The sequence below is a fragment of the Diabrotica virgifera genome, chromosome 3 (assembly GCF_917563875.1).
Source record: "Diabrotica virgifera virgifera chromosome 3, PGI_DIABVI_V3a".
NCBI lineage: Eukaryota > Metazoa > Arthropoda > Insecta > Coleoptera > Chrysomelidae > Diabrotica > Diabrotica virgifera.
Genome location: NC_065445.1, coordinates 67,789,019 through 67,816,404, shown reverse-complemented (window position 1 = coordinate 67,816,404; position 27,386 = coordinate 67,789,019). Strand labels below are relative to the sequence as shown.

The 27,386-nt window shown below is 33.9% G+C and overlaps 1 protein-coding gene across 1 annotated transcript in view; it reads left to right on the top strand.

Annotated features, from left to right (window-relative positions):
• Positions 1–27,386, top strand: part of LOC126881891 (chymotrypsin-C-like) — a 61,585-nt gene that overhangs the window by 13,427 nt on the left and 20,772 nt on the right. Inside the window, exons 3-6 of the mRNA XM_050646541.1 lie at positions 4,675–4,916; positions 12,527–12,621; positions 20,237–20,398; positions 25,586–25,792. Coding sequence (XP_050502498.1) covers positions 4,675–4,916; positions 12,527–12,621; positions 20,237–20,398; positions 25,586–25,792 — 706 coding nt within the window. The remainder of the gene's footprint in view (positions 1–4,674; positions 4,917–12,526; positions 12,622–20,236; positions 20,399–25,585; positions 25,793–27,386) is intronic.

Sequence of the window (27,386 nt, the reverse complement as noted above, 5' to 3'; positions counted from 1 at the left end):
GTCGTGTTTCTGCCGCGTATGTCATTATTGGTCTGATGACTGTTTTGTAAATTCTGCCTTTCACTTCTTTTCCGATGTTTTTATTTCTCCATATTGTTTCATTCAGGCAACCTGCGGCTCTGTTTGCTTTATTCACCTGATCTTCCACTTCTGTTTCAAGCTTTCCGTAGCTGCATAGTGTGATGCCTAGATATTTAAACTCCATGACTTGTTCTATTATTTGACCCTCCAGCTCTAATTTACACCTTATTAGATCTGCTGTTATAACCATGCATTTAGTCTTTTTTGGGGAAATTAACATGTTAAATTTTCTACATTGAACAACAGAGGACTCAGGGAATCTCCCTGTCTTATCCCATTGCCAGCTTCAATTGGGTCAGTTAGTTCATCATCTACTTTTACTTTTATATAATAAGTAATACTAAAATATAAAATTTGTACTAGCTCGATATGTAATTGAGTTACTAATCGTGGTATTTTCTTTCTATTGACTTCCTTTTTCAGTATGGGTAACCACATCTTACTGCATTCTACCGAGGAATTTGCGACACATTTGGTTTCATTTAGCATAATTAGAGCCGCTTCTTTGATTTTTCTCTTTTTACTATCTGATTCTTTCAGGACTATACTTGAATCTCTCCACTGAACTGTGTTCATTATCCCATGCATGTTGACATATTTGAGATCTATCAAATTCTCTATTTTTAATATAAGACTGATGTTCACTTATTCTAACGTTTAATGGTCTTGATGTTTCACCTAAATAAAATTGTTCGCATTCACAAGGTATTTTATAAATACAATTCTTTGTCCTTTTTTGTTCACTGTTAGGTTTAGTTTTAGATAGAATAGATCTCAATGTGTTTGTTGTTTTGAATGTTGTTGAAATGTTGAATTTATTTCCTATTGTTTCAAGTTTCTCGGATAGTCCTTTTATATATGGTATTGATATTTTCCTCGTATTATTTCTTGTTTATGTTATAGGATCCCGTTCTACGTTGTTCTGTTCTATTCGATCCAGTCTTGACAATTACTTATTTATAAACCATAATGGATAATCATTTTTTAACAAAACAGATGTTAACAATTGTTTTTCTTCTAACAATAAATTTTCGTTAGAACAAGTAATTTTGGCTCCATCATATAAGGATTTAATGATTCCCTTCTTAACGTTGATGTTGTAGTTTGATTTGTAATTGAGATATCTCTTGGTGTGCGTTGGTTTTCTATACACTTGAGTCTCATATCCAGTATCCTTCTTTGATATTAAAACATCGAGGAAAGGTAGAGTGTTATTATATTCCTTTTCCATTGTAAATTTTATTGTCTCTTCTTGATCGTTTATAATGTTTAGGAATGTATCCAACAATTCTGATCTATGAGGCCATATTGAAAACACATCATCTACATATTTTTTTCCTGGTTTTCCCTCGCTATTTACTATGGAATCTCTAACGCGAGAATTTTACTGTCATCGTTGCATTTGGTTGTCTTTTTAAAGACAGATCATATGCTATGATTTTTTTGTGACGGATATTCTTGAGTTGGGATTGATTTCATGTAATCGAATGAACTATCTTTTAGTAAAGTCGTCCCAGGAACGCAACTTATAAATATTGGCGATACCATTTTAAAGTCTTCTACTTTAAAATGTATAATATACGTCTGAATTGCCAATATAAATGAGTCAGATTAAATAAATTATTAGAAGAATTTTCTTGCTTAGCAACAACATTTTTGTTTATTTTAGTAGTATTTTGTATTTTGACAACGAAACCCGATTTGGGCTTCGAAACGGTAATAAAATCATTTTTTTAGTAAAATTGTGGCTTATTTCCCATTAAAAGTAATTTATTATAAAAATGCCACAAGAAAATAGCTTCAGAACAACATTAATGATTTCTTGATGTCTGCTGAACATCTTCATATTTGGACCTCCATCTTTCCCTGCCAACACTTCTGATAATAGAAAATAAGTCTTTAAAGTTGAAAATGTTTGTGATTTCTGGTATCGCAGATGTATTTTTTGCCATACCATCCAATATTTCGTTTCCAACTACTCCACTATGTCCTTTAACCCACTTAAGATTATGCAATGTTTTTTTGATATCAAGAGTAATAAAGTTTTGGAAATTATCTAATGGATGACTACAAATAGCTTGTAGTACTGCCTGAGAGTCTGATTAGAAACACACCAAGTTAGTGCTTTCTGTATGGCAGCAGCCTCGGCTGTAAAAATAGAACAACAATCAGGAATTAGATATTTTTCTGCATATATAATTGTTGTTTGAAACAAAAAATGCGAAACCAATACTTTCATCCGTTTTTGATCCATCATCCATCTGTATAAATTACTGTTAAATGTTTCCCTAATTTGCTTAGTAGGTATGGATTTAAATATTTAGTTACAAGATTTGTTAAAGTTGGCAAATATGAATAAGATGGCATTATAATGGTTGGTTTGTCTATCAGAACTTCAAAGTCATGTTCGTAAAAAGGAAATTTTGGTAGCTGTAAAATATAAGGTTGGTAAGGATTCGTATTGATAAAAGATTATGTAAGAGGAGGCGAATTTTTTATTCTCCAGTAAGAATTGGTTAAATTTTCTGTCAAAAGTAGACCTATTTTGTGAACCATAGTTTACAGTTTAAACCATAGTATTAAACGTTCTGTATTTTATTAGACATTTGTTGGCTAATATTTGCCTACGTATGTATAAAGGTGGTTCTTAAGCGTCTGCTAGAACTGCATGGCTTGGTGAGGACATCATAGCTCCTAGATACATTTTTATAGATTTATATTGTATTCTATCTAGTGTTAAATGATTTGTTTTGCAAGTAGAACCATAAAGAATACAGCCATAATCTAGAATGGATCGTATGTAGGATCTATAAAACGTTAAGTAAATACATTGGTCTGCACCCCAACTTTTTTTGGAAACGAAACGCAGAAGGTTATTTCCACTCTCTGACATTTGTTTCTTATATTTTATACGGCTAGACCACAAGACTTTTTTATCTAGGTTCATGCCCAGATACTTATACTCTTCTGCTAAGGGAAAAGCATAATCATCTATATTCTATATGGCATTTGCCTCTGATTTTTTGTCTACGTCTTGTAAAACATACAATCGAAGACGTCTCTTGTGATATGCTAAACCCCATGTTTTTAGCCCACCTATCTATATTCCTAAAGTTACGTTTTAGATTAAACATACAATCATCGTAGGATTTATGGCGGGTATATAAAATATCGTCCGCATACTGTATTATTGCTGTTTACCAAGACTCTCAACTGGGACGCAGACCTAAAGGCAACTTTAGGTAGGGTAAGAAATAGAGCCAGACTCCTTAATCCTCTCGCTGGGGCAATTGGCAAGACACACAGAAAGACTCTCATACACACTTATAAAACCTATATTCGACCCGTCATCGAATACAAATCAGGCCTTTACAGCGTATTCAAACGAAATCAAAATCGCACGTTGTTGCGAGCGGAACGTAAAATCCTGCGTGTAGTGAATACAAGCACTGGAGATATCCCAGCAACGAAATCCATAACATTTCAAACGTCCCCAAAATCACCGAGAGGATACTCTCACTGAACAGGAACTTCACAACAAAAGTCATCAACGGTCCCCAATCCGACACCCAAAACACTCTAAAATGTTCCTGTTCTTCTTCTGGCCACGTACGCAGCCGAACGCCCAAACGGAAAAAACTACATCCACCGTCCATTCTAATGCAAACATGCATTGACGATCTCCCGGCTGAGTACGAAGACATCCTCGAGGCTACCCCGCTAGCCTTCCGCACCCTCCACGTCTAATCCTGATCCTTACCCCGAACAGGGAGAAGCTGGTTTTTTGCGGTTTCCCAACTTCATTGCACAATTATACCTGTTCGTCCCAAGAAAATAGCCGCAACTATTTTCTACACTCGAACTCACACTGTCCACGCCGCGCTCAAAGCCACCTCTTGACCGCCGACGAGGGCCGCTGGTTCTGCCAGTTGGCGTACAATGGTTTCTAGAGGGGTGGTCGAGGGCAAAGCACGGACAGTACACACAAATGTCTATGGAACCAACATCAACTCCATCATGCTTTCTTCTCCGTTTTCTGATAGCCTTCTGGACCACCACCGTCCGGCATAACCCAGGAACACCAGGACCACCACACTTGCCCCGGTGGTTTTTCGGACTGTTTGCTTTTGCGACCATTGTTTATTTGTTGTTCGACACAATCACATTCACCACAAACCCTGAAGAGGACGAAATCCTAAACGGGGACACTCAATGTTAGCATTTCTACAAAGCACACAAAATCTTTACACGCAAATCTATACATTGAAGTAGTACTGTATTATTTTACATTTTTGTCATCTCTCAAGCCATGCAGGTCTGCAGTGTAAACATTAAATAATAAAGGGCTTAGAATTGAGCCTTGTGGAAAACTGTATAATATTCTTGGACCGTGTAATACTTACATTATTATGGTCACGTAAATATATTTTTCTGTTCGCATACAAATTTATTATATTTACAGATAATCTTTTTTCGATACCACATGCCACCATTTTTGAAAAATGGCCCTAATTAGGTTTTTAATTTAATATTATTTTATATTTTATTAAATTAAAAACTTTGACTTGAATTATATTAGATTTACTGTTGTAGAATTGGCTAGGCGGAGTAACATCGGATGACGACAATACTATATTTACTATAAAGAATGACAACAAAGAAGTAAACGCCGGTCAAACCTATAAAGCAGAAATTTATGTAGTTTATGATCCCTACTATGACTTAGAACCTCCACGATTGGTGAGAATTAAGTTTAACGGTAGGGAAATATGTCCTCATTACGAAGAGGAAAAAGTTAGCACTACGATATTGGTTGAATCCAATGATAATAACAAGTAAGATGAAAATTACAGTATTTATATTTTATTTACAAGTGTGATAATAGCCCATTCTTCTTCTTAAGGTGCCTTCTCCATTACTGAAGGTTCTCTATAACTACAGCAGATTGCTCTCTATCTTGAGCGGTTCTTAGTATCGAGTGTGTGTCCATGCCTGTCCAGTCTCTTACGTTCTTAAGCCAGGAGCATTTTCTTCTTCCTGGACCTCTTCTTCCTTTCACTTTCCCTTCCATTATGAGTCGTAAAAAGTTGTATCTTTCTCCTCTGTAAATATGTTAGATAACTCTATCTGTTTTTTACAATATTTAGAAGTTTTCTCTCAATTCCCATTCTTCTCAGCACCTCTCTGTTGGTCAGGTGCTATATCCAAGAGATATTCAGTATCCTTCGAAAAACCCACATCTCAAAAGGCTTCTATACGCCTCATACATGTAATTCCGAGAGTCCATGGTTCCACTCCGTATAGAAATAATAATTATTAATCTAACAATAAAACACTGAAAACGTTTGTTTTCTATACTTCCACAAAATTTATTATAACTATGTGACTACAGCTGTTTCGACAGAGTGCCTTCCTCAAGTGATTTCGTTTACTATGTGTTTGCCTTTTTAAAGTTTTTAACTGAAGAGGTTGAGGAGTGTGGAGCTGTTTGTCTCGAGTTGGTCATTCAGAATTATATCTGTATTTTTTAATTTATTAATTTCCATAGATTCTAATAAAGATAGCTTAAGGCCTTTATTTTGAATATGCAAAATTTGAAACTCTTCATTAAAAGAATGATTATGATCTAGAAGGTGAAGTGCATATGTAGAAGTGTCTGTTTTTCTATTGTTGAAAGCCCTTTTGTGTTCTGCTATCCGTTTGTCAAAGGTTCTGCCAGTTTGACCGATGTAAGTTTTCGGACAGTCACCACAAGTTAGTTTGTAGACACCACTCTGTAGCTGTTTTCTCTTTCGGCTCTTATTGTTCTTAATATATTTGCTTAAGTTGTTGTTAGTTCTAAAAGCTGGTGTTATTCCTTACGATATATTTTAATGTTTGAAAAGTGTAAGACTAAAAAGTAAAAAATAAAAAAATATGAAAAACAATTTTTTAAGAAACGCTTTTCTTTAGTTACGAGTGACTAAAATTAAAAACATAAAAAAATCAACCAAAAAGCAAAAAATAAAAAAAATTGAAAAAATCTAACACATTCGTTAAAAAGCGTGGGGCGAAAACCGTTTATTCGATGAAGACGCGCCACGCTTTTCTTTGACGAATGTGTTAGATTTTTTAAATTTTTTTTATTTTTTGCTTTTTGGTTGATTTTTTTATAATGTTTTTAATTTTAGTCACTCGTAACTAATAGACCAGGGCCCATCTGTAAAAATATTAGTACATTTGGACGTTGAGAGGTGACTCAAATTTTTTTGCAGAAATTGCTTGAAAATAAATCAAATAATAATATTTGAGTTATCCTCCCTCTCAAAAAGGTCCGGAACATTGTTTAAATAATCAAAATGTCAAAAAATTTAGGAAAAATTCGATTTTTTTCTTGGTTTTTTGATTATAACTTTAAAACTATTCATTTCCGAGAAAAGTTGTACCAACATAAAAGTTGCGTAATTAAATTTCCTACAATATAGAATTGGTTAAAAATTTAGAAAATAGTCACCCTTGTTGCAAAATAGCAATAATTGTGAAAAAAACATACAAAAACAAGTATTCGTATTTTACGTTTTTCAACCATTTATGCTACACTTAGGACCTTCAGATCAACCATTTATGCTACACTTAGGACCTTCATATTTCATCCTGAAAAACTTTATGATACAGTAAAACAATACTGTAAATTTCATTAAGATCAGTTCAATAGATTTTGCAAAATAAATTTTGCAATCCGGCTTTCGTAAAAAAAAAATCATTCTTTCAAAATGTTACAGGACTGAAAATAAAGCAGATAGCAAGTTGAAAATTTTTTTGCATATAGAAGTGTACTGTACCTTTCATTTGCAATTTTGAAAAATTAAAATCGATTAATACCACGGCGTCAGGAATTTTTTTAAATAAACATTAATTATTGGTGCTACGCGCAGGACAGCGGATAGCTTACTCTGATTGGGCATTCCAATGACCTTTGATAATGATTGATACATTTTAATTTTTATTACATTTCGATATAAATAAATAAATTTGTTTATTGCAAAATAAAAACACCTACTCTATCCTTTGAAATAACACTTTTATTAGCAAAAACTTTCTTTGTTCATATATTTTAACTTAAATAATAAAAGTTTATTATTTTTAAACATATGCAATTGTTAAAACAATATTTCACAAACAATAATAAAATTAGTTTGATTTTTGTGGAATTAAAATATTAAAATACAAGAAAATATAGAGTAAGAAAATAATATATTAGATAAAGATTAGAAGAAATTTTGGTGGAAATTAACTTGTGCGAATCGAACACCGCTGTCCTGCGCGTAGCACCAAAAATTAATGTTTATTTAAAAAATTTCCTGACGCCGTGGTAATTATTCGATTTTAATTTTGCAAATTGCAAATAAAAGGTACAGTACACTTCTATACGTAAAAAAAATTTACTTGCTATCTACTTTATTTTCAGTCCTGCAACATTTTAAAAAAATGAATTTTTTTGCGAAAGCTGGATTGAAAAATTTATTTTGCAAAATCTGTTAAACCGATCTTAATGAAATTTACATTGTTCTTTTACTTATATCATAATGTTTTTCTGGGTAAAATATGAAGGTCCTAAGTGTAGCATAAATGGTTGAAAAACGTAAAATGCGAATACTTGTTTTTGTATTATTTTTTTCGCAATTATGGCTATTTTGCAACAAGGGTGACCATTTTTTAAATTTTTAACCAATTTTTTATTGTAGGAAATGTAATTATGCAACTTTTATGTCAGTACAACTTTCCTCGGAAATGAATACTTTTAAAGTTATAAACAAAAAACGAAGAAAAATATCGAATTTTTCCTTCCTTTTTTGACATTTTGATTATTTAAACAGTGTTCCGGACCATTTTGAGTGGGAGGATAACTCAAATATTATTATTTGAGTTATTTTCAAGCAATTTCTGCAAAAAAATTTGAGTCACCTCTCAAAGTCCATCTCAAAACAGATGCGCCCTGGACTAGTTTGCTTTGCAAGTTTTAGAAAGCAGGATTTACGTTGCCACCAGAATGTTGGTTACAACGATTTGTTTTAGATTTTCGGATCTAAGATTTCTCATTGTGTTAAATCAGCGTTTCCCAACCCGTGGGTCGCGACCCACTAGTGGGAGCGGGTCGCGGGCAAATTTAAAATGGGTCGCGGTGTGGCTCTTACAGTAGCTGAGTAGCGTACAGTGACTGTGTTCTTTATTTTATTCTATTATCATGGGTGAGGAATGGGTGCCGAATATGAAAAAACATCAGAAGGTGGGTCGCCAGACATAAAAGGTTGGGAACCACTGTGTTAAGCAAATTATTTTATATAATTTTGCTTACTACGACTGTTGGTCAGAGCAGACTACAGGCCTCTCTGAAGATCTTAAGTATTAACTGTCTTTTATTTTTAAGTATTTTAATTAAAAATCATAAAAAACCATAATTTTTTTTATTCCACGACATTTTGGGATTTATGGTAGGGGACCCCAAGCGGAGATTTTTGCAGTTACTCGAGCGCGTCATATTATGACATAGGGAGAAACTTTGTACCCTGTAAATGTACCCCCACCATATATTGGATCTTAATACAGGGGAGCTCTACATGCAGAACAGTGTATATTTCAAAAATCTGACGGTTTGAGCGGGGCGTAAGGAAATGGGTGTCACAAAATTTCACTAGAAAAAAGCCAATGTTTCGAGAAATAAACGCCAGATCGAAAAGCTAAAAAATACATGTTCAATATTTTTTAAAAATCTATCGAAATACTAAACACGACTCCCCACGGAGAGGAGTGGGGGATAAATTTAAAATTTTAAATAGGAACCTCGCGATATTTCGCGAAATAAACATCAGATCGAAAAACTGCAAAATACACATATTCAGTATTTTTGAAAAATCTATCGAATGACACCAAACACGACCCCTAACGGAGGTGGGGTGGGGGGTTACTTTAAAATATTAAATATAACCCCCAATTTTTTCTTGCAGGTTTCGATTCCTTACGTAAAAATAAATAACTTTTATTCGAGACATTTTTTCGAATTATGGATAGATGGCGCTATAATCGGAAAAAACGATTGTTGGAAATGAAAAACTTAATTAACAAAAAATTTTATTTAACTTTTTTTGGTTTTAGGACCTAATCTTCATAACCCAATAGGTCCCCATAACACTCAAGTAACTGCAAATTTAGCATACTTTCCTCCCATACTATTAGTTATTTTACTTGAGATGATTAGATGCTAAGGGGTGCAAGTGACAAAATGCTTTAATTGAGAAAAACGAAATCAAAGTTAAATTTACATAGTAAATTCTACAGCGAATTAATCACTTATGGATTTATTTTGAATTAATTTTATACATTTTATTTATCTAATTGTAAAAGCTTTTGTAAAGTTAGTATTAATTTTCATTAAAAATATTTGAAATTTTGGAAAAACCTTCGCACTTGTACCTCTTTGCTGTCAAATTTTTGCACTTGTTTCTCTTTGCCACTTAATACTTTGTCACTTTTTAATATCCAATACCATATAGGCAAAGGAACACAAGAGTAGGTATGCCTGTTTGCCGAAAGCTCTTTTTAAATATTTCGTAAGTAGTCAAATTAGAACCTGCGATATGTCGCCACCAGTAGTTTAATTCACCCGCATCTCTTTGCCACTAAATTTTTAGTACTACAGTAGAACCCCGAAAATCCGAACTAATTGGGGGGACAGCCTGTTCGGATTCCGAAAAGTTCGGATTATCCGAAAGTTAGCCTAACTAGTAATTCAAAGCTTTCATTGTCTTTGATTTTGAGTCGCAAAACGTTCTCGCAAGAGTGTGGACAATATTTTTGTACTCAAGTTGACTACGAGAAAATCAAAGCAAGTTTATGTTTAACCTTTATAAGCACTACGTATAAAGTACGTATTTATTTTTAAGAAATTTTAAATGTAAAAGTTCTACCAATCCTACATTGTTCAGTTCTCTGGTCATACTCTATATAATAAACATGTTTTTAAATTTTTGTTTTTAATTTTTGAAGTTATACTTCTTTACCGGCGATAGAGGGTAAATTTTTATATGGGAAAACCTAGCGACCGGGCGCATGCGCATTATAACTTTGTTCTGATTGGATGTTCAAATGACATGTCAAAAATTATTCAATATGGCGGCTGTGGCACAGCTGTAGTTAGATTATTTATGGTTGTTGCGTTTTAAAATTTGTGTGAAAAGAAACAACAAACAAAAGTTAGTTAATAGTTATACTGCCTTTTTAAATAGTTTTCATATACCTATATTTTTGGACTTTTGGACTATTTTGGACAAGAAAAACTCATTCTAATTTGGTAAGCAGTTTTTATTATAATCATATTGTAATTATACATTTGGATTAGGTTGAAATACTTACATTTATTTTCTCAAGAATGCGGATTTTAGAGAGAAATCCCAAATTAGGTTCGATTTTTATTTTTAAATTATGATTTTTTGGCGTAGATTTATTTATCTAGTATGTATGTAATGCTTTGATTTACATACTTAATTTGATTACCAACAAAAGTTCTACCAATCTTCATCTAATATATTGTTTTCTTACTGTTTTGTTATATTTTTATATTTTCTTCCACAAAAACTACATAATTTAATTTTCAAAACAACTGTCAAACAGTAAAACGTTCAGTTACCGTATTTTTCCACATGATAAATAATGTGGGATTGGACGAGTGAGTCTACGCTTCGGTTACGAGTCAAAGCGGCACGAAATTCAAGGGTTCAATTCCCGATGCAAGTTTTATTTTTTTATTTTTTTATGCATGTTATGATTGTAAGTATATTTGTTATATAATTTTTTTTTTCAGAAAATGCGTATTTAAAATTTTTGCCAACAATTATTATCGTTCAGAAATCATTTTTTCTTTGTGGCATTTTTCAATGTGTTTGTGTGCGTTTTATTCTTTTATTTTTTTAAATTTTTGGTATTGTCTTAAAAATCACATAATATGTAGTAGAAGTATAACTTCTTACGTGCGTACAAAGTACACACACATTCTTGTTTAATTTTTTTTCACTTTCCGTTGATTCGGATTTGCCGAACGTACGGATTAGCGGGGTTCTACTGTATCTAGTATTATTTTGTGCACTTAACTCAATTTATAATATTTTGTTACTTGTACCCCTTAGCATCTAATCCCCTCACTTAAAATTTCTAAATCTGTAAATCTCGTAGCTATTAGATAGTCGATCTATTAATTGTATATCAATCTCGTCTATAGGTTTATGATAATAGCAATAATTAATAAAATAGAGCGGATTTTATGCTAAATGCATATTGCATGCATATTTCGCATATTTGAGAACTTAACTAAATTTTGCATATTTTTAAAGAAATATGCATATTTTGTGCCCATTTAAAAACATTCAAGTCCAAACAAAAACTTCAATTTTTTTTAATTCGACACAAAATATTTCCTTGGACAGGCTGTTCTATTAATTCGAGAACTACCTGAAGAGAGACGGCTCATTCACTGCCTTTTCATTTTTTCTTAGAAAATACCCGATATTTACAAAAAGTACTTATAGTGCTTATAGTACGCCGTTATAAAATGATTGTAGGATGTTAAAATGATGAAGGATGGTTTACCGGGAAATACGAATTTTATTTACTTTTATTATATTTAGTACAATTTGTATCCCAATTTAGTAGGTACCTACCTACAATTCTGGTGATTCTTTTAAATCCCCTATTGTTAAGAGAATGTACACTGTACACCTTTAACCATAGTTTTACGATTTTCTAACGGAAATTGAAATATTCATGCTTTAGATCAGATCCCGTCTTTAAATGGCTTTAAAACTTTGGAGGACATATGCGAAATTTTTAATGAAAATTTTGAAATTGATTTTGGTGCAGAATTTTCGGCTTTAACAAGTTATTTTAAATACCCCCCAATTACTTCTGTTGATGTTGAAATGAGTTTTTCAAGTTATAAAAATATTTTATCTGATCAAAGAAAATGTTTCCTCGTAAAAAATTTGGAAAAACATATTGTAGTGAATTATAATCGAAGATATAATATATAGTGATATTGTTATTTTATTTTAAATAGGTAACTATTAGGTATCATTTTTTGTAAAAAATGCGAATAAATTGCATATATAAAAAATAATGATTTTATTTGAAAGATAATAAATAAGATTGCCGCCCCCCCCCCTATAAAAAACCCCTAGAATAGAACATAAAATTTGTGGTTTCTCGAAATGCGCATTTTTTGAATTTTTCTGCATATCTTGCGCATATTTCGTAATTCTTTACTGCATATATATGCGCATATTTCATCAAAATTTATCGAATATAAATCCGCTCCCTAGTAATTACCGTATGTAATTATATGAATATTGTTTTTTACAATAACACCTATTTGATTATACCACCGCAATAAATTAAATGTCCTTTTTTTTATTTTTAGACCAACCATTCTGCTAAATATTAACGTACCAAGATGTGGAGTAACTATAGCAACTCAAATTGGATTGATTACTCATGGAGAGTATACAAAACCAGGTAGGAACCTTAAACAAAACAAAAGAAACCTAATATTAGAGCAGGGCATTTAGGAAAAAATAAATCGATTTTTAAATACAGCTCCTATCAACTTGCAACTTTTTGAATTGTGTTCGGGATGGCGTCAGGAAAAAAGTCTTCTTCTTCTTCTTATATTAGGCCTCTTGGCCTAATCTTAACCGATTTTGAGCTTGTATTCGTAGCTGTGATGTTGACAGCCAGTTATCTCACCACCTTTTAAATGGCCTTCCTATTGGTCTCTTGCCTGTTGGGTTCAAATCCCCACGGGCTATTCTCTCGCTGCTCATTCTCGTTACATGCTGATTCTACTCTCGTCTTCTCTGTCTTCCCCACCGTACTATCTTGTATATGTATGTTACAGAGATCTCTTATTCTGTCATTCGGTATTCTGTCTCTCAGTCTTTTCCCAGTTATTGACCTCAACGTTCTCATTTCTGATATTCTCAGTATGCTCTTAGTTTCTGCTGTGTCACATCTTGTTCCTATCGTGTACGTCATGATCGGTCTTACACATGATTTGTATATGCGTACTTTCCCTTCCAGCCTCATATCTTTGTTTCTCCAGATGACATCCCTCCGACATCCTGACGCGTAATTGGCTTTATTTGATTGCTTTCGGACGCTCTCTTTAACTATATCTCCACAACTACATATTTCGACTCCCAGATATTCGAATCTCGAGACTTGTTCAATTAGTTCGTTGTTAATTACTAATTTGCATCTTATGGGTTCCCTTGACACTACCAGGGATTTTGTCTTAGCTGTTGACAGAGGCGGCTCTAGCCCATGTAGCGCCCGTGTGCAGTGGATGCCCTGGCGCCCTTTGGTTGACGCGCAGTCAAAATGGAATAGTCGAATAGGTACCTATCCTATAATACCTAGTACCTGTACTAATAGTACATAGAGCATTAGAGGGTATTAGGTACGCTTATAATATAAACAAAAATCCAGATGTAAATAATAATAATATCGTATGGCATTTTTGCCGGGGAGATCCTTTCGGATAGTTCCAGCGCCAATTACATCTTTAACCCTGTTTCAAGTAACTAGTGTCGATGTACACTAGCCCAGGGGGACCGACGGCTTAACGTACTCTCCGAGGCACGATGAGACGGCTCGTGTCATTATTGGAAATGAAAATGGTTTGTCTTTGGCAGGGATCGAACCCACGTCTACTGGCGTATGAGGCCAGCGTTTATGCCGTTACCCACGGCCGCTCACAGACCAGATGTAAATAATAGTGCAATATTAAATTATGTCGGGAGCTAATAGGTATTCAGGCGTCAGAACAACCTACCCAAATCTGTTAAAAATATTTAATTAAAAATTAACTTTGTTATCAATGAGGTATAAAGGAAAATTGGTTGAGGAAATTTGACAGGTTTGAGTACACGAGTAAATAGTACTTTTAGGAACGAATTCCATCCATCCATCCAATGGCACTACAGCCCAAATCGAGCCTTGGCCTCCTTCAATAAGCTTCTCCAATCATTTCGATTTACCGCTGTTCTTTTCCATGAACGCGTTCCCAGGAAATTCCTGGCATCCTCATCGACTTCGTCTTCCCATCTCTTTTTAGGTCTTCCAACAGGTCTTCTTCCCTGCATTCTTGCATTCAGCAATTTTCTGGGGATTCTATTCTCATGCATGCGGACCACGTGCCCTGCCCACCGTAATCTCTGCAGTTTAGTGTGTTGTGCTAGAGTTGGTTCGCTATATTGCTCGTATATTTCTCTATTATACCTAATTCGCCAGTTGTTATTTTCACTTATTGGGCCCAGTATCCTACGTAATACTTTTCTTTCAAACACATCTAATGCATTGGCAGATTTCTGTGTCGCCACCCATGTTTCGCAGCCATAACTTACTATGGGTCTGATTATTGTTTTATATACCCGGAGTATTGTTTTCCGGTGTACGTCTCGCGATTTTAGGAACGAATTGGTTAGATGAATACAAAAGAACAACTTTGTGATTATAAAAAAAATAATTTATTAAAGAATTATTAAAGGATGCACATAGGCACTTACTACAACATATAATTATAAAAAAGATACTTTTCGTGCTTTTGCATTAATAAAATCTTGAAATAATATCACTTAATTCAATTTTTACTTTATGTTCAATACTTTAGTAATAAATTTGTCAATCGACTTTTCGACAATGTTGACCTTAGATAATTTTTAATTATTTTCAATTTAGAAAATGATCTTTCACTGTGCGCTACTATAACTAGTAAATATGAGGTAAATTCTAAGAGCAGTGAACAAATGTAGGAACACTGAATGTAATTTATGTGTATACAAGTAATTTAAAATTAAGCTGAACCTTGAATGCTTCACCAATGAAAAACTAGAATCATTCGAGCTGTGGGTGTACAGAAGAATTCTGAAAATATCGTGGACAGAACACGTCACAAACAAAGAGGTTCTGAGAAAGATGAATAAAGAAATGGAAATCTTAAATACCATCAAAACAAGAAAATTGTAAAATCTCGGACATACACGTGGAGAGAGATACAATTGCTCCAATTGATTATACAAGGAAAGATTCAAAGAAAAAGAAGCATAGGGAGACGCAGAATATCGTGGCTGCGCAACCTGAGAGAATGGTACCGATGTACATCAAATGAACTTTTCATAGTCGCCGTCTCTAAAATCCGAATAGCTATGATGGTTGCCGACCTCCGTCGCGGAGATGGCACTTAAAGAAGAATAATTTAAAATATCCAAAGGTGTAGTAGAATCATCGATAAAGATTGGTAATAATTCTATTTTATTATTTATTTATTAAGCGGAACAGGAATTTTTAGGCCTAGGGCTAAAATGTTTACATTTCTGATTACATAAATAATATAACAAATAACTTATGCCATATGCCCTTTTTTATCTAACTCTAAATCCTTTTAGTGCTTTAATTTTTGAAGGAACGAAAAAGTGTCACTATTTTGCTTTAAAAGTTCGAAGCGTTCGTCAAACTTAGGAATTGCGGTATCTATTAATAAGTAATAGTAAAAGTTTACTTTAAACTATATTCTCGAGTCAGTTGCTGATTCATCTTCCGCCTCATAATTAAAAAAAATCATATTTTATGTTGAAATAAAGTAAAGGACCCGCTCTTTGGCGCTTGGCGCCCCCAACATCCCGGCGCCCGTGTGCACCGCACACTCTGCACAATAGGTAAAGCCGCCTCTGGCTGTTGATATTTTCATGTTGTAGTTCTTCGCCACTGTATTGAAAGTTTGTGCCATTCGCTGTAGGTTATCCTCGTTATCGGAGATTTTATTTGTTTTTCTGCCATCTTATATCCTTTTCCAGTACCTTTAATGTTTTCTATGATTTTGTTCAAAGCAATTAAAATACCACAATATTAAAAAAGCAATGGGCTCAAGCTATCCCCTTGTGTGACTCCCGAGTTGATTTCTATCGACTTTTATTCTGGTTTTGTTCTTCATATTAATGTCTTTAATTATCCTTATCATCTTGTTGGGCTAATTTTTCTCCTTTAGCAATCTTAGCACATCTTCCAATCTTACACAATTGAAGGCCTTAGTCAGATCTATAAAGCACATAAATGCAGTTTTATTTTATTCCAGTGCTTTCTCAGCAATTTGTCTGGCTATGAATATGGCGTCTAGTGTGGACCTATTTTTCCGAAAACCTTGTTGTTCCTCACTAATTGTGTATTCTTCATTTATTTTATTCGCAAGTATTTTTGTTAAAAGTTTAAGAGTTGTGCTCAGCAAGGTGATTGTACGGTAGTTTCTAGGCTCTGCTGTTTCCTCTCTTGTGTATAGGTATTGTTATACATACTCGTCCTCCACTGGTCTGGTACAAGCTGGCTACATATTATTTCTTGAAAGAGGATCTCTATGTTTTCGATTAAGATTTCTCCTCCGTATTTTAGGAGTTCATTTGGTATCCCATCGGGTCTTGGGGCTTTTCTATTTTTTAATTTACATATGTTATTCCTTATTTCTTCTTTTGTGATTTATAGCTCCGTGCCTATGTTGTAATCGTCTTCATTTCCTGTTTCTTCCTCTTCTTCAGGTATTATAGTATATTCTTTAATATAGTTCTTCTATATAGGCGGTCCATTGTTCTGCTTCTATTTTATTTAAACTTCTATATTCTATAATGGGTTTTTTCCTACTTTTTAGTATTTTCCAAACTTTTCTTTGCGCCCTATACAAATCGTGTTCCATTTCTTTGGTAAAGCGTGTCCAATATTCTCTTTTTATATTTCTTATCTTAGAATTGATGTAATTTCTTGTATCTATGTATTGTTGGTAATTGTTTGGTGTTTTGTTAGTCCAGTATTGTAGGTATGCTTTCCCCTTCTCATACGATATATCTCATATTTCAGTATTGAACCAGGGCTTTGATATTTTTGTTGCATTCAGGTTAATTTTTCTAACTCCTATGCTTTCCTTTGTGGCTTGTAATATATTATATTATATTTTTGCCCATGTCTCATTTACTCCTTCATCTGTTGTTACTGGGTTTATCTCAAATCTTTGTTCTGAACGTCTTTTATACAGCCATTTTGTGTTTTGGTTCTCTAGAGACTCTATGTTTAGTTTTTCTAAGTACTTGGGTGGTTTTTCTTGTTTTGTGTATTTTGAGCAAAAATTTTCCAAGTACCATTTTATGGTCTGATCCGATATTGGGTGATGTTAATGCTCTTACGTCTAGTAGGTATTTGTTTAGGTATGATTTCTCCATTTGTAATTATATAGTCTATTGTTGATTGTTGGCCTTGCGTGTTTTGCCACATGTATTTGTGTTGGGGTTTGTGTGGAAAAAACGTGTTGTTTATTCTCAATAAATTCTAGGTACAGAATTCAGCAAGGTATTATCCATTTCGGTTCAATGTATCTTCGTTGAATCGTTGTTTGATATTATCTATGCTGTCGTTTCCTATTCTTGCATTGAGGTCTCCAAGAATAATTATTTTTTTATTCTTCTGTATCTTGTCGATGACATCCTGTAGTTTATTGTAGAAGTCTTAGGTCTCCCCCTCGGGTTTACTTATATCTGGTGCGTAGACTGACATGACTTTTTAGTGTTTTCCATATTCAAAGTCGTCGTCAGGATTCTATGGTTGATATATTGATATTTTCTATGCTCTTTTCAAATTTCATGTGGATTATAAGGCCCATTCCTGACCTAGCATAGTCCCCCTTGTCTTTTCCGCTGTATATGAGTAGGAAATCTTGGTATTTTGAAGTTCCTTTTCCTTTCCTTCTGGTTTCGAAGAGCGCGCATACATCTATTTTGTGGATTTCATTTCTATAAGTACCTATCTCTTGCATGCTACCTAGTTCCTGCATGCTATTCTTAATTCTTTATCCTTCTTCGTATAGTCCAGAGAAATAAGATTTTTCTCGTGACACATCCCCCTCCAGGCCGAAACCAAATTTTTTGAGTAGTATGGACATCTATATTATTAACCTATATGTTTCCTCCAGCCGATTTTGATGATATACATAGTTATAAATAAATGAAGATCGAAAAACGGTAAATTATCGCTTTGTTCGTCTATTACCAAAAAGTTAAGCACTTTAAACAAATTTGAGAGTAAGAAACTCATAAATCGTATAAAAAACTTCAATATGGCATTCGCTGAATATGTCCATCCTTATTGGTTGCTTAGAAAATTGCAAAATAAATCATAAATTTTGAGTTTTTATAAATATTCATAACTTAGGTAAAAATTAACTTAGAATCTTCTTATTACACGGAATGCCGAGACTTCTTGTACTTAAATTATATTTTAAATTTCAAAGCAATTGGTCAAATAGTTTAAAAGTTATTTAATTTGTTTAACCCAAATTCATTTTTTTTTGCAACACTATAAGTCAGAAAATTACGAGGTTACAATAATACTTCAGACAGTTTATGAAAGAAGAACATTTATACTATTACCTTAATTAAAAATAAATGACAAAAAATAATTTTAAACAGTATAAAATTATTTTGCAAAAACATGTCGATTTTTTGCTTACTTATAAACAATTAGAATAACTTTTTAAGCGTTACCCGTAGAAAAATTATTTTTTCACATTTAGAAAGACTGAATTTTTATACACATTTAGAAAGAAAAACAACTGTTCTAGGACATTTAGGGACAAAGTTAGCCCCCCATTTTTTTAATTCACATGTTTTTGCAAAATTATTTTGCAATATTTATAAGTATTTTTTGTCATTTTTTTTGAAATTAAATAAATACTGTAAATTTTCTTCTTTTATAAACTATCCAAAATATTACTGTAACTTCATCATTTTCTGACTTACAGTGTTGCAAAAAAAATTAATTTTGGATAAACAAATTAAATAACTTTTAAACTATTTGACCAATTGCTTTGAAATTTAGGGTATGATTTAATCACCGTAAGTCTCAGCATTTCGTGTAATAAGAAGGTTCTAAGTTAATTTTTACATAAGTTATGAATATTTATAAAAACTCAAAATTTATGATTTATTTGGCAATTTTCTAAGCAACCAATAAGGATAGACATATTCAGCGAACGCGATATTGAAGTTTTTTATACGGTTTATGAGTTTATTACTCTCAAATTTGTTTAAAATGCCCAATTTTTTAGTAATAGACGAAAAAAGCGAAAATTTACCGTTTTTTGATCTTCATTTGTTTATAACTATGTATATCATCAAAATCGGCTGCAGGAAACATATAGGTTATTATTATAGATGACCATATTACTCGAAAAATTTGGTTTCGGCCTGGAGGGGGGTTGTGTCACCAACACGATATTTTTTTTCCTTATTTCTCTGAACTAGTAGCCCTATTCTTTGCTAGAGTCGTCTCGAAAAAATGTTTCTGTCCGGTATCCGAGGCTTGGTGATCGGTTCTATGAGCATTTTCGTTTTTACCGTGGTAGGTCGTTAGCCTCACCCTCGAATCCTTTATCCGGGATTGGGACCAGCAACCCGCTGCTGAGCTACTCAGTCCACCCAACAGCGGGTAGGCGGAGGAGGAAAAAAGTTTACAACAGAAAAATGGGTGAAAATGCATAAAATGCACCCAAAAGTTCATAAACATATCAAAATTAGTATATTAAGGGTAAATTTTCTTACACGAGGGTTTTTGGGGTCACTGAACAAGAATACACTATCAAAACCAACAACGGAACACCTGATTACTACGAAGGCACGCCATCTATAGTTTCGAGGGTTCTTGGCATTAAATTGATGCAAACAGATTACTCGCGGGTTTTGGTATCGCTAAACACGAATATGACATCAAAACCGACCGTTGGGGCACCTAGTGCCCAGGGGGACAGCTATGCACATCATCTTCTTTAATTTCGGGGCTTTGCGACGCTAAACTGATGCAGACAGAGTGATATAAAAAAAATCAATTCAGTGCCGAAAATCCTCGAAATTTCAGAAGATTACGCGTCTTAACTGCATCCTGAGCACCATTTGCTCCGGGAGACGGTTCTGATAGCGTATCTGTCTTCAACGATCCCAAAACCTCTGACTAGGTAATCTTTTTGCTTCCAAATATTGACATATTATTTTTTAGTTTTATGACTTTTCTGGATTATTTTTAAAACTGATATCTTTTTTAGGGCAGTACCCCTGGCATGCTGCACTCTACCGAAAAGAAGGAAGCAACAGAATATACATATGCGGAGCTTCTCTAATTAGTGAGCAACATGTAATCACAGCTGCTCATTGCACTACTATCGATACTCAAACACGTAATCCTAATGACATGGTTATTGTGTTAGGTAAAAAATATTTATTCATTTATGTGCCTCCACATTGTGCCTGTTTATTTTATTCTTTTTTTTTATTCTTTTTATACTACACTTTCAACCAGTATGAGAGATTTGTAATTACTTTTTAGTTCGAATACGTTGAATAGTAGATAAGACTCCAATTTTTTTCTTGATTGAAACTTCTTTCATTAACGTTACCTAAAAGCACCGGATAGAGATATTTAAATTTGCAGAAGTCATCACCAACCTCCATTAAAGACGGCGCCTAAAGAAGAAGATCTAGGAAAAATCCTCACTGGAAAACAAAAAACATAAACAATACCTTACTTACTTACTCCGTGGCGTTACAACCCTTCGTGGGTTTTAGTCGACTATACAACATGCCTCCATTGCTCTCTGTCTTGAGCAACCTCCATCCAATTCTCCACGCCCATAACTTTCAGGTCTCCTGCTATATTATCTCGCCATCGTAGTCGAGGGCGTCCGCGTGGTCTTCTTCCAGTTGGGACTTCCTCCCATACCAGCCTTACTTTTCTTTGGTCAGAATGTCTTCTGAGGTCCTTGCCCATTGGGGTCTTCTGGACTTTATTTCTTTTATGATGTTGGCGTCTGGGTAAAGTTTTTCGAGCTCTTTTTATTTCTTATCCTATATTGTCCTGATGCTTCAGCCAGCACAGGCCCAAAGATCTTCGTTAGGCTTTTTCTTTCCCAAACACGTAGTATTTCTTCGTTTGCCTTTGTTATCGTCCACGTTTCGCTACCATACATCACGACGGGGCGAATGACTGTTTTATACATTTGTTAGTTGTTTCGATTTTATAAGGTTTTGGAGGGCAAAAAGACATCTGTTGCCGACCTGTATCCTATTGTTTATTTCTTGTGATCCGTCCTTGTCTTCTATTATACAGATGCATATAAGACGTTAGTTGGCACTGGATGTGCCTTTTACATACCTGCTACTAAAACAGAAAAATGTTTAAGTTAGGCCATGATTTTTCTATCTTCAGTGCTGAAGCCATAGCAATTTATGAGGCCCTGCAATATTTTAAAAAATCAGAAGATATATCTGCAACAATTATTTCCGATTCACTCTCTGTTCTTCTTGCTATTCAAACTATAGATTTTCCCAATAACAATTCAAATATTTATATCCGACTAATTAAGAAAATCATTTTTGAAATTCATAAAAATAAAAGAAGAGTGAACTTTTTATGGGTTAATGCTCATATAGGACTAACGTATAATGAATATGTTGATAGTTTGGCTAAAAAAGCTATTGAGCATGGTACTTCAAATAATCGTAAGTTTTGCATATCTGATTTAGTTAACACTATTAAGCATCGAGTTAAAAATCAGTGGAGTCAATCATGGCGAGATCTTTGTAAATAATCCAAATCTCAGTATTCACTGATTCAACCTTATGTTCCAAATATATATTGGTTTAAAAATTATGTAGTACCTCGAATATATATAACAACATTAATCAGAATGAAGTTTGGACACGCATGTTTCCCTCTACATCTAGCAAGAATTAAAGTTTTTGATTCAAATCTTTGTACTGAATGTCAGAAGGTGGGTGATTTGAATCACACTTTCTTTGAGTGCACAAAATACATTCCATACACCTATAATTTAATCGAAGATTTAATAAAATGTAATGTTTTTCCACCTTTCAATGTATCCTATCTATTGTCTCTGAACAGCAAAAATATATATGATTGTTTAATGAAATTTATCTCTGAAACTAAAATTAACCTCTAAAATTAATTCTGATAATTTGATATATTCTGTACATATGAAAAAAGAAGAAGAAGATGTATAATGGAAAAATGTGGTGAGCAACTTGGACAGTCCATAGCGGCCACCTGCAGCTTTTGAATTGAGTAGGGAGCTGTGGAAGAGTTTGCTATGGAACTCTAAGGACCTCATTGCCTTCTTTATGAATAAATAGAAAACCAAATAGTTGTGACTGGCTAATTGACACCCAAGTCTATGCCATAAAACAAAAAAAAGTCATTGTCTTCAGTTATTGTTGATCCAAGATACTTAAATTCTGTAACTCGCTCAAAGTTAATGTCATCGACGGTGATGTTCTGACCAATTCTGTCTCTGCTTTGATTATTGCGGCTCATATTCGTCTTATTTTCGTTGATTAGGAGCTCCACACAATTGATTAGGAGCTCCGAAAAGATTAATGTTTGGACATAATTGTTGGGGATCATATTGTTAGGTTGTTCTTGATGATCGACGAAAGAAACATCTTGAGACTCATAATTCAAGGAAAAATAGAAGCTAAAAGCGTAGGAAGGAGACGCGTTTCCTGGTTGAAGAACCTGAGAGAATGGTTTCGTTGCAGCTCAAGGCAGCTGTGCAGAGCAGCTGCCTCGAAGGTCAAAATAGCCATGATGATTGCCAACCTTCATTGCGGAGCTGGCACTTAAAGAATAATACAAAGCTAAACTCCTCCACTTAACAGACTTAAGAAGACAAATAACACTTGCGATTAGATCAGTCACGACTGGGATGTTGAGTGACTTTTGCACATCTCCTACATTTAAATTAATTTTATTTGTTTTTCTACATTGTCAAAAAAATAGTTTTTCTTCTTCTTCTTGTTCTTCTTTTAATAGGACTATGTCCTGTTTCTTGTTTTGCAGTCTCTGCTGTGATCCAGAGCTCCAGCTTTCGTACCATCATTTTTTGGGTCTTCCTATGGGTCGCTTGGTGTTGGGCTTCTGTGTCTTCGCCCATTTCGCCATACGTTCAGGGTTTATCCGATCTACGTGGTCTCCATATGCGTCGTCGTGCTCTTGTCCATCTTACTACGTCTTGAACGACTAGATCTCTCAATGTTTCTTCGTTTCGTATTCTATCTCTGAGTGTGATACCTCTTATGGATCTTAGGGTTTTCATCTCTGTTGTTCTCATTATTTGTTTGGTCTTTGTTGTCTCGGCCCTTGTCTCAGCTGCGTATGTCAGTATGGGTCTAACACATGTCTTATAAATGCAGACTTTGCTTTCGGTGCTCATATTTATATTTATTCCGAGTATATCCCTCAGGAAACCAGATATTCTCGCTGCTTTCGTTGCCTACTGTTTTATTTCTTGCCACAGATGCCTGTCGCTAGATATTTCCACACCCAAGTATCTACAATCCATTACCTGTTCGATTATATGGTCGTCCACTACTAATTTACATCTAATTGGGTTCTTGGATATTAGCATCGATTGGGTTTTCTCTGTTGATCGTGTCAGGTTATACTTTTCTACGGTTACACATTTTTGTAGTAGGCGTGGTAAGTCATCTTCGTTTTCGGCTATTAAGATTGCATCATATGCGTAGCAAAATATTCTCATGGTTCGGTTACCCATTTTGTATCCCTGATTCATTTTGTTAACACTAGCTATAACTTCGTTGCATATGCGTAGCAACATATGCGTAGCAAAATATTCTCATGGTTCGGTTACCCATTTTGTATCCCTGATTCATTTTGTTAACACTAGCTATAACTTCATCCATTATTAAATTAAATAGGCATGGACTGAGGCTGTCCCCTTGTCTAATGCCGACATTGATTTTTATTTCTTCCGTGAGCCCGTGTGTATTTCTTATTCTTGTTTTGTTGGATCTATTGAGCTCTTTGATTATGTTTCTATATTTCTGACTTACCTATGTTTTTCTTTCCTAGGATAGTGAGCACGTCCTTCAATCGTACTCTGTTGAATGCCTGTTTCAGATCTACAAAGCATGTGAACATGGGCTTGTCGAATTCTATTGATTTCTCAACTAATTGTCGCATGATGAAGGTAGCGTCTATGGCTTGCCAATTTTAGAAGTCTCAGAGGTGTAACCAGAGAAGGTTCCCATTGTTTTCAATCTGGTGGGATGTAGAGTAGGTAGTATTTTTGGTATTATTTTATGTGCCATTAGACTGAAAACTTAGTCTTTTTATTATAGATCTGTTTGGGCGACTCTCTTGAATATTTTTTAGGATAGAATGTTTGTCAATAGTTTTAATGTAGAACTGAATAGTGTAATTCCTGAGTAGTTTGTAGGATCTATTTTTACGCTTTCTTATAGATGTGTATTGATTGGTACACTCTCTCCATTCCTCTGGTACTGTCATGTTGTTTACAATTTTTTGGAATAATGCTGTTATCTCTTCTATTATTTTTGTACCCCCGTATTTATTAATTCATTTGGTATATTGTCCGGACCTGGTGATTTTCTATTTTTTGATTATTTGATTGCTTCGTGTACTTCTTCTTGGGTGATGTCATTCTCTGTTTCTTCTTGGTGAATGGTTTGTAGGTCATTTCTTTGTACTTCATTACTATCGTTAGCGTCTTTGCATGGCCGGATTTAAGGGGGCAGCTGCCCCCACATTCCGGGGGCCCCCACAAAGCTCCGAACGTAAAAAACGTATTTAATTCTCTAATGACATTCTTGCAAAAACATGTTATCGATTTGAAACATTTCAGGGGAGAGTCCTACGACAACGTGTCAGCTCTTATGAGCGGAAAATACAATGGTGTTCAGGCTAAAATTAGAGAACATAATATTTTTGATTGCGTTTGACAATGTATTTAACTTTTTTATCTGTATTCCGATTTTAAGATTCTTACATCAGTTTGTAGGCACCTTTATTGACATCGTTTGTTATTATTCTGGTAATAAACAATTTTTGCTTAGATGGCATTATACGGGGTGAATAGAATCGTTGTATTTTCTCCTAAATTTAAACAATTCTGTGGAAAAACTGAAGAGCTGATTTTGTTTCATAGTCCTTTCGTCTTACGTCCTTACGTCCCAATTACCCGAATATCTATTTTCTTGTAAGAGCTGTACAATTTTTTGTAAATAAAAACACTGATTGACTCATAAACATGAATATCATAAAGTTAGGAGAAAATACAACGCTTCCATTCACCCCCGTAGAATGTCATCTAATCAATTTTTTTTGTTAGCGGAATAATATCAAACGATGTCAATACATGTAGGTACCCACAAACTGCAAGAATCTTGAAAATCGGAGTACAAATAATAATAAAGTTATAAATTGCCAAACTTATCAAAAATTTTTAGTGGCGGTATTTTGTGCCGGGGAGTGTATAATACTATAAATATTAAGTTCTAAGAACATTAGAGCATTAAGTTCATAAAAACCCTAAGTTCTTAATACTGTTTTATTATAGGCAAACACGGGTTATGGGTAGATGGTCAAAATGAACAAACCTTTGCAGCCACCAAAATTATTGTACACGAATCATTCAATAGGTCAAATTTTTTCAACGATATATCTATAATAAAACTAGATAAACCAAGTCAATATACTAAGTGGGTGAGACCTATATGTTTATGGGAAGAGGATACTGATCTTACTAACATCGTCAATCACACAGGTAAATTAGCTAAATAGTCCAGGAACCGAAGCTTTTCACCTCGCAATTTTTACAGAATGGATCGATTTGCTTGAAAATTTGAGAATAAGTAGTGGATAGTCCAAGGATCAAAATATATATGATGCTGAAAGCTGCTTTTACCATGGGGGGTGGTTGCCACCCCATCTCTAGGGTGGAAATTTTTTATTATACATATATTTTGACCTCAAAAATTGATAAAAACCTTCATTCTAAGCAAAAAATGTTCCATACATTTTTTTGATAAAATTAATAGTTTTCGATTTATTCGCTATCGAAAGTGTTAGTTTTATATCGAAAAAATTAAAGTTTTTCGATATACTCATTTACGTTTCACTCAATTTTGGCAGTAGTAAACATTTTTTTCAACCAAGTTCTTGGGAATTAAAGAACTTACAATTTCATATTTAAACATTTTTTCGTATTTCTGATGCTAATCTTTCTATTCTGAAGAAAATGGCATTTTTTACAAAACTACAAAAATTCGTTATTCGCTGTTAACACCATTTATTTAAAAACTAATCATTCTAATTCTAAGCCTGTCAAACTTCTAGAATGTATTAATAATGCATATATAATAATAATAATAATATCGTATGGCATTTATGCCGGGGAGATCCTTTCGGATAGTTCCGGCGCCATTTACATCTTTAACCCTGTTTCAAGTAACTAGTGTCGATGTACACTAGCCCAGGGGGACCGACGGCTTTACGTGCTCTCTGAGGCACGGTGAGACGGCTCGTGTCATTAGGTCTTTTCGCGGTGCAAATCCTGAACGTATTCTGAACTTACCCGGATACAAATATATGCGCAAGCGTGTCTCCGAATATATTCTGAATTTGTTTCTGCACGAACAATTTCCGGATGATTTTTGGGTGGCCTATGCCAATTGCCTAATAACAATATATTTTAATTCTTTATCTGTATCTACCCTACGACATAACATAATTATACATATTTTAAAATGTGCGACGAAGGTAATTATAATTTAATTTAATATACCTGATATATAAAAGTTTAAAGCTAATAAAATTTTTAACTTATAACCAAGTATTATAATTTTGAGTTTTATATTGTAAATTGTAATCTAAAATGCTATATAAATTGTTGGTTATTAAATTGTTGCACAGTTTCCTCAAAAAAATTTGCATTTCTTGAACATTTAAAAGTCCTGCAATCTTTTCCAAATCTTCATCACTTGAACTGAGGTTCATCATCTAAAAAGTTTTTAAAAATAAGAAACTGAAATACATAATACAATTAAAAAAACCTTACCTTTCACAAACATTTTATGATAACACAACAATTTAAAATTTTGTTAGGTTAGAAACATGTTAGAAATAGAATCTCGAATCTCTAAACAAAATAAATAAATTCGTCAAATCATCTTCTGCACATGTGCGGACAATAAATCCTCTCATTAATCCCAGAACTTGTTGAACGCATTCCGAATACGTTCAGGACAAGTTGTTGCGCTCCGCGAACAGAGAACTTTTTATTCAGAGGAGGATTTTTCAACACCGCGAACAGCCAAAATTCTAATGCGCAAGCGTTCTTCCTCTGAACACGTTCAGGA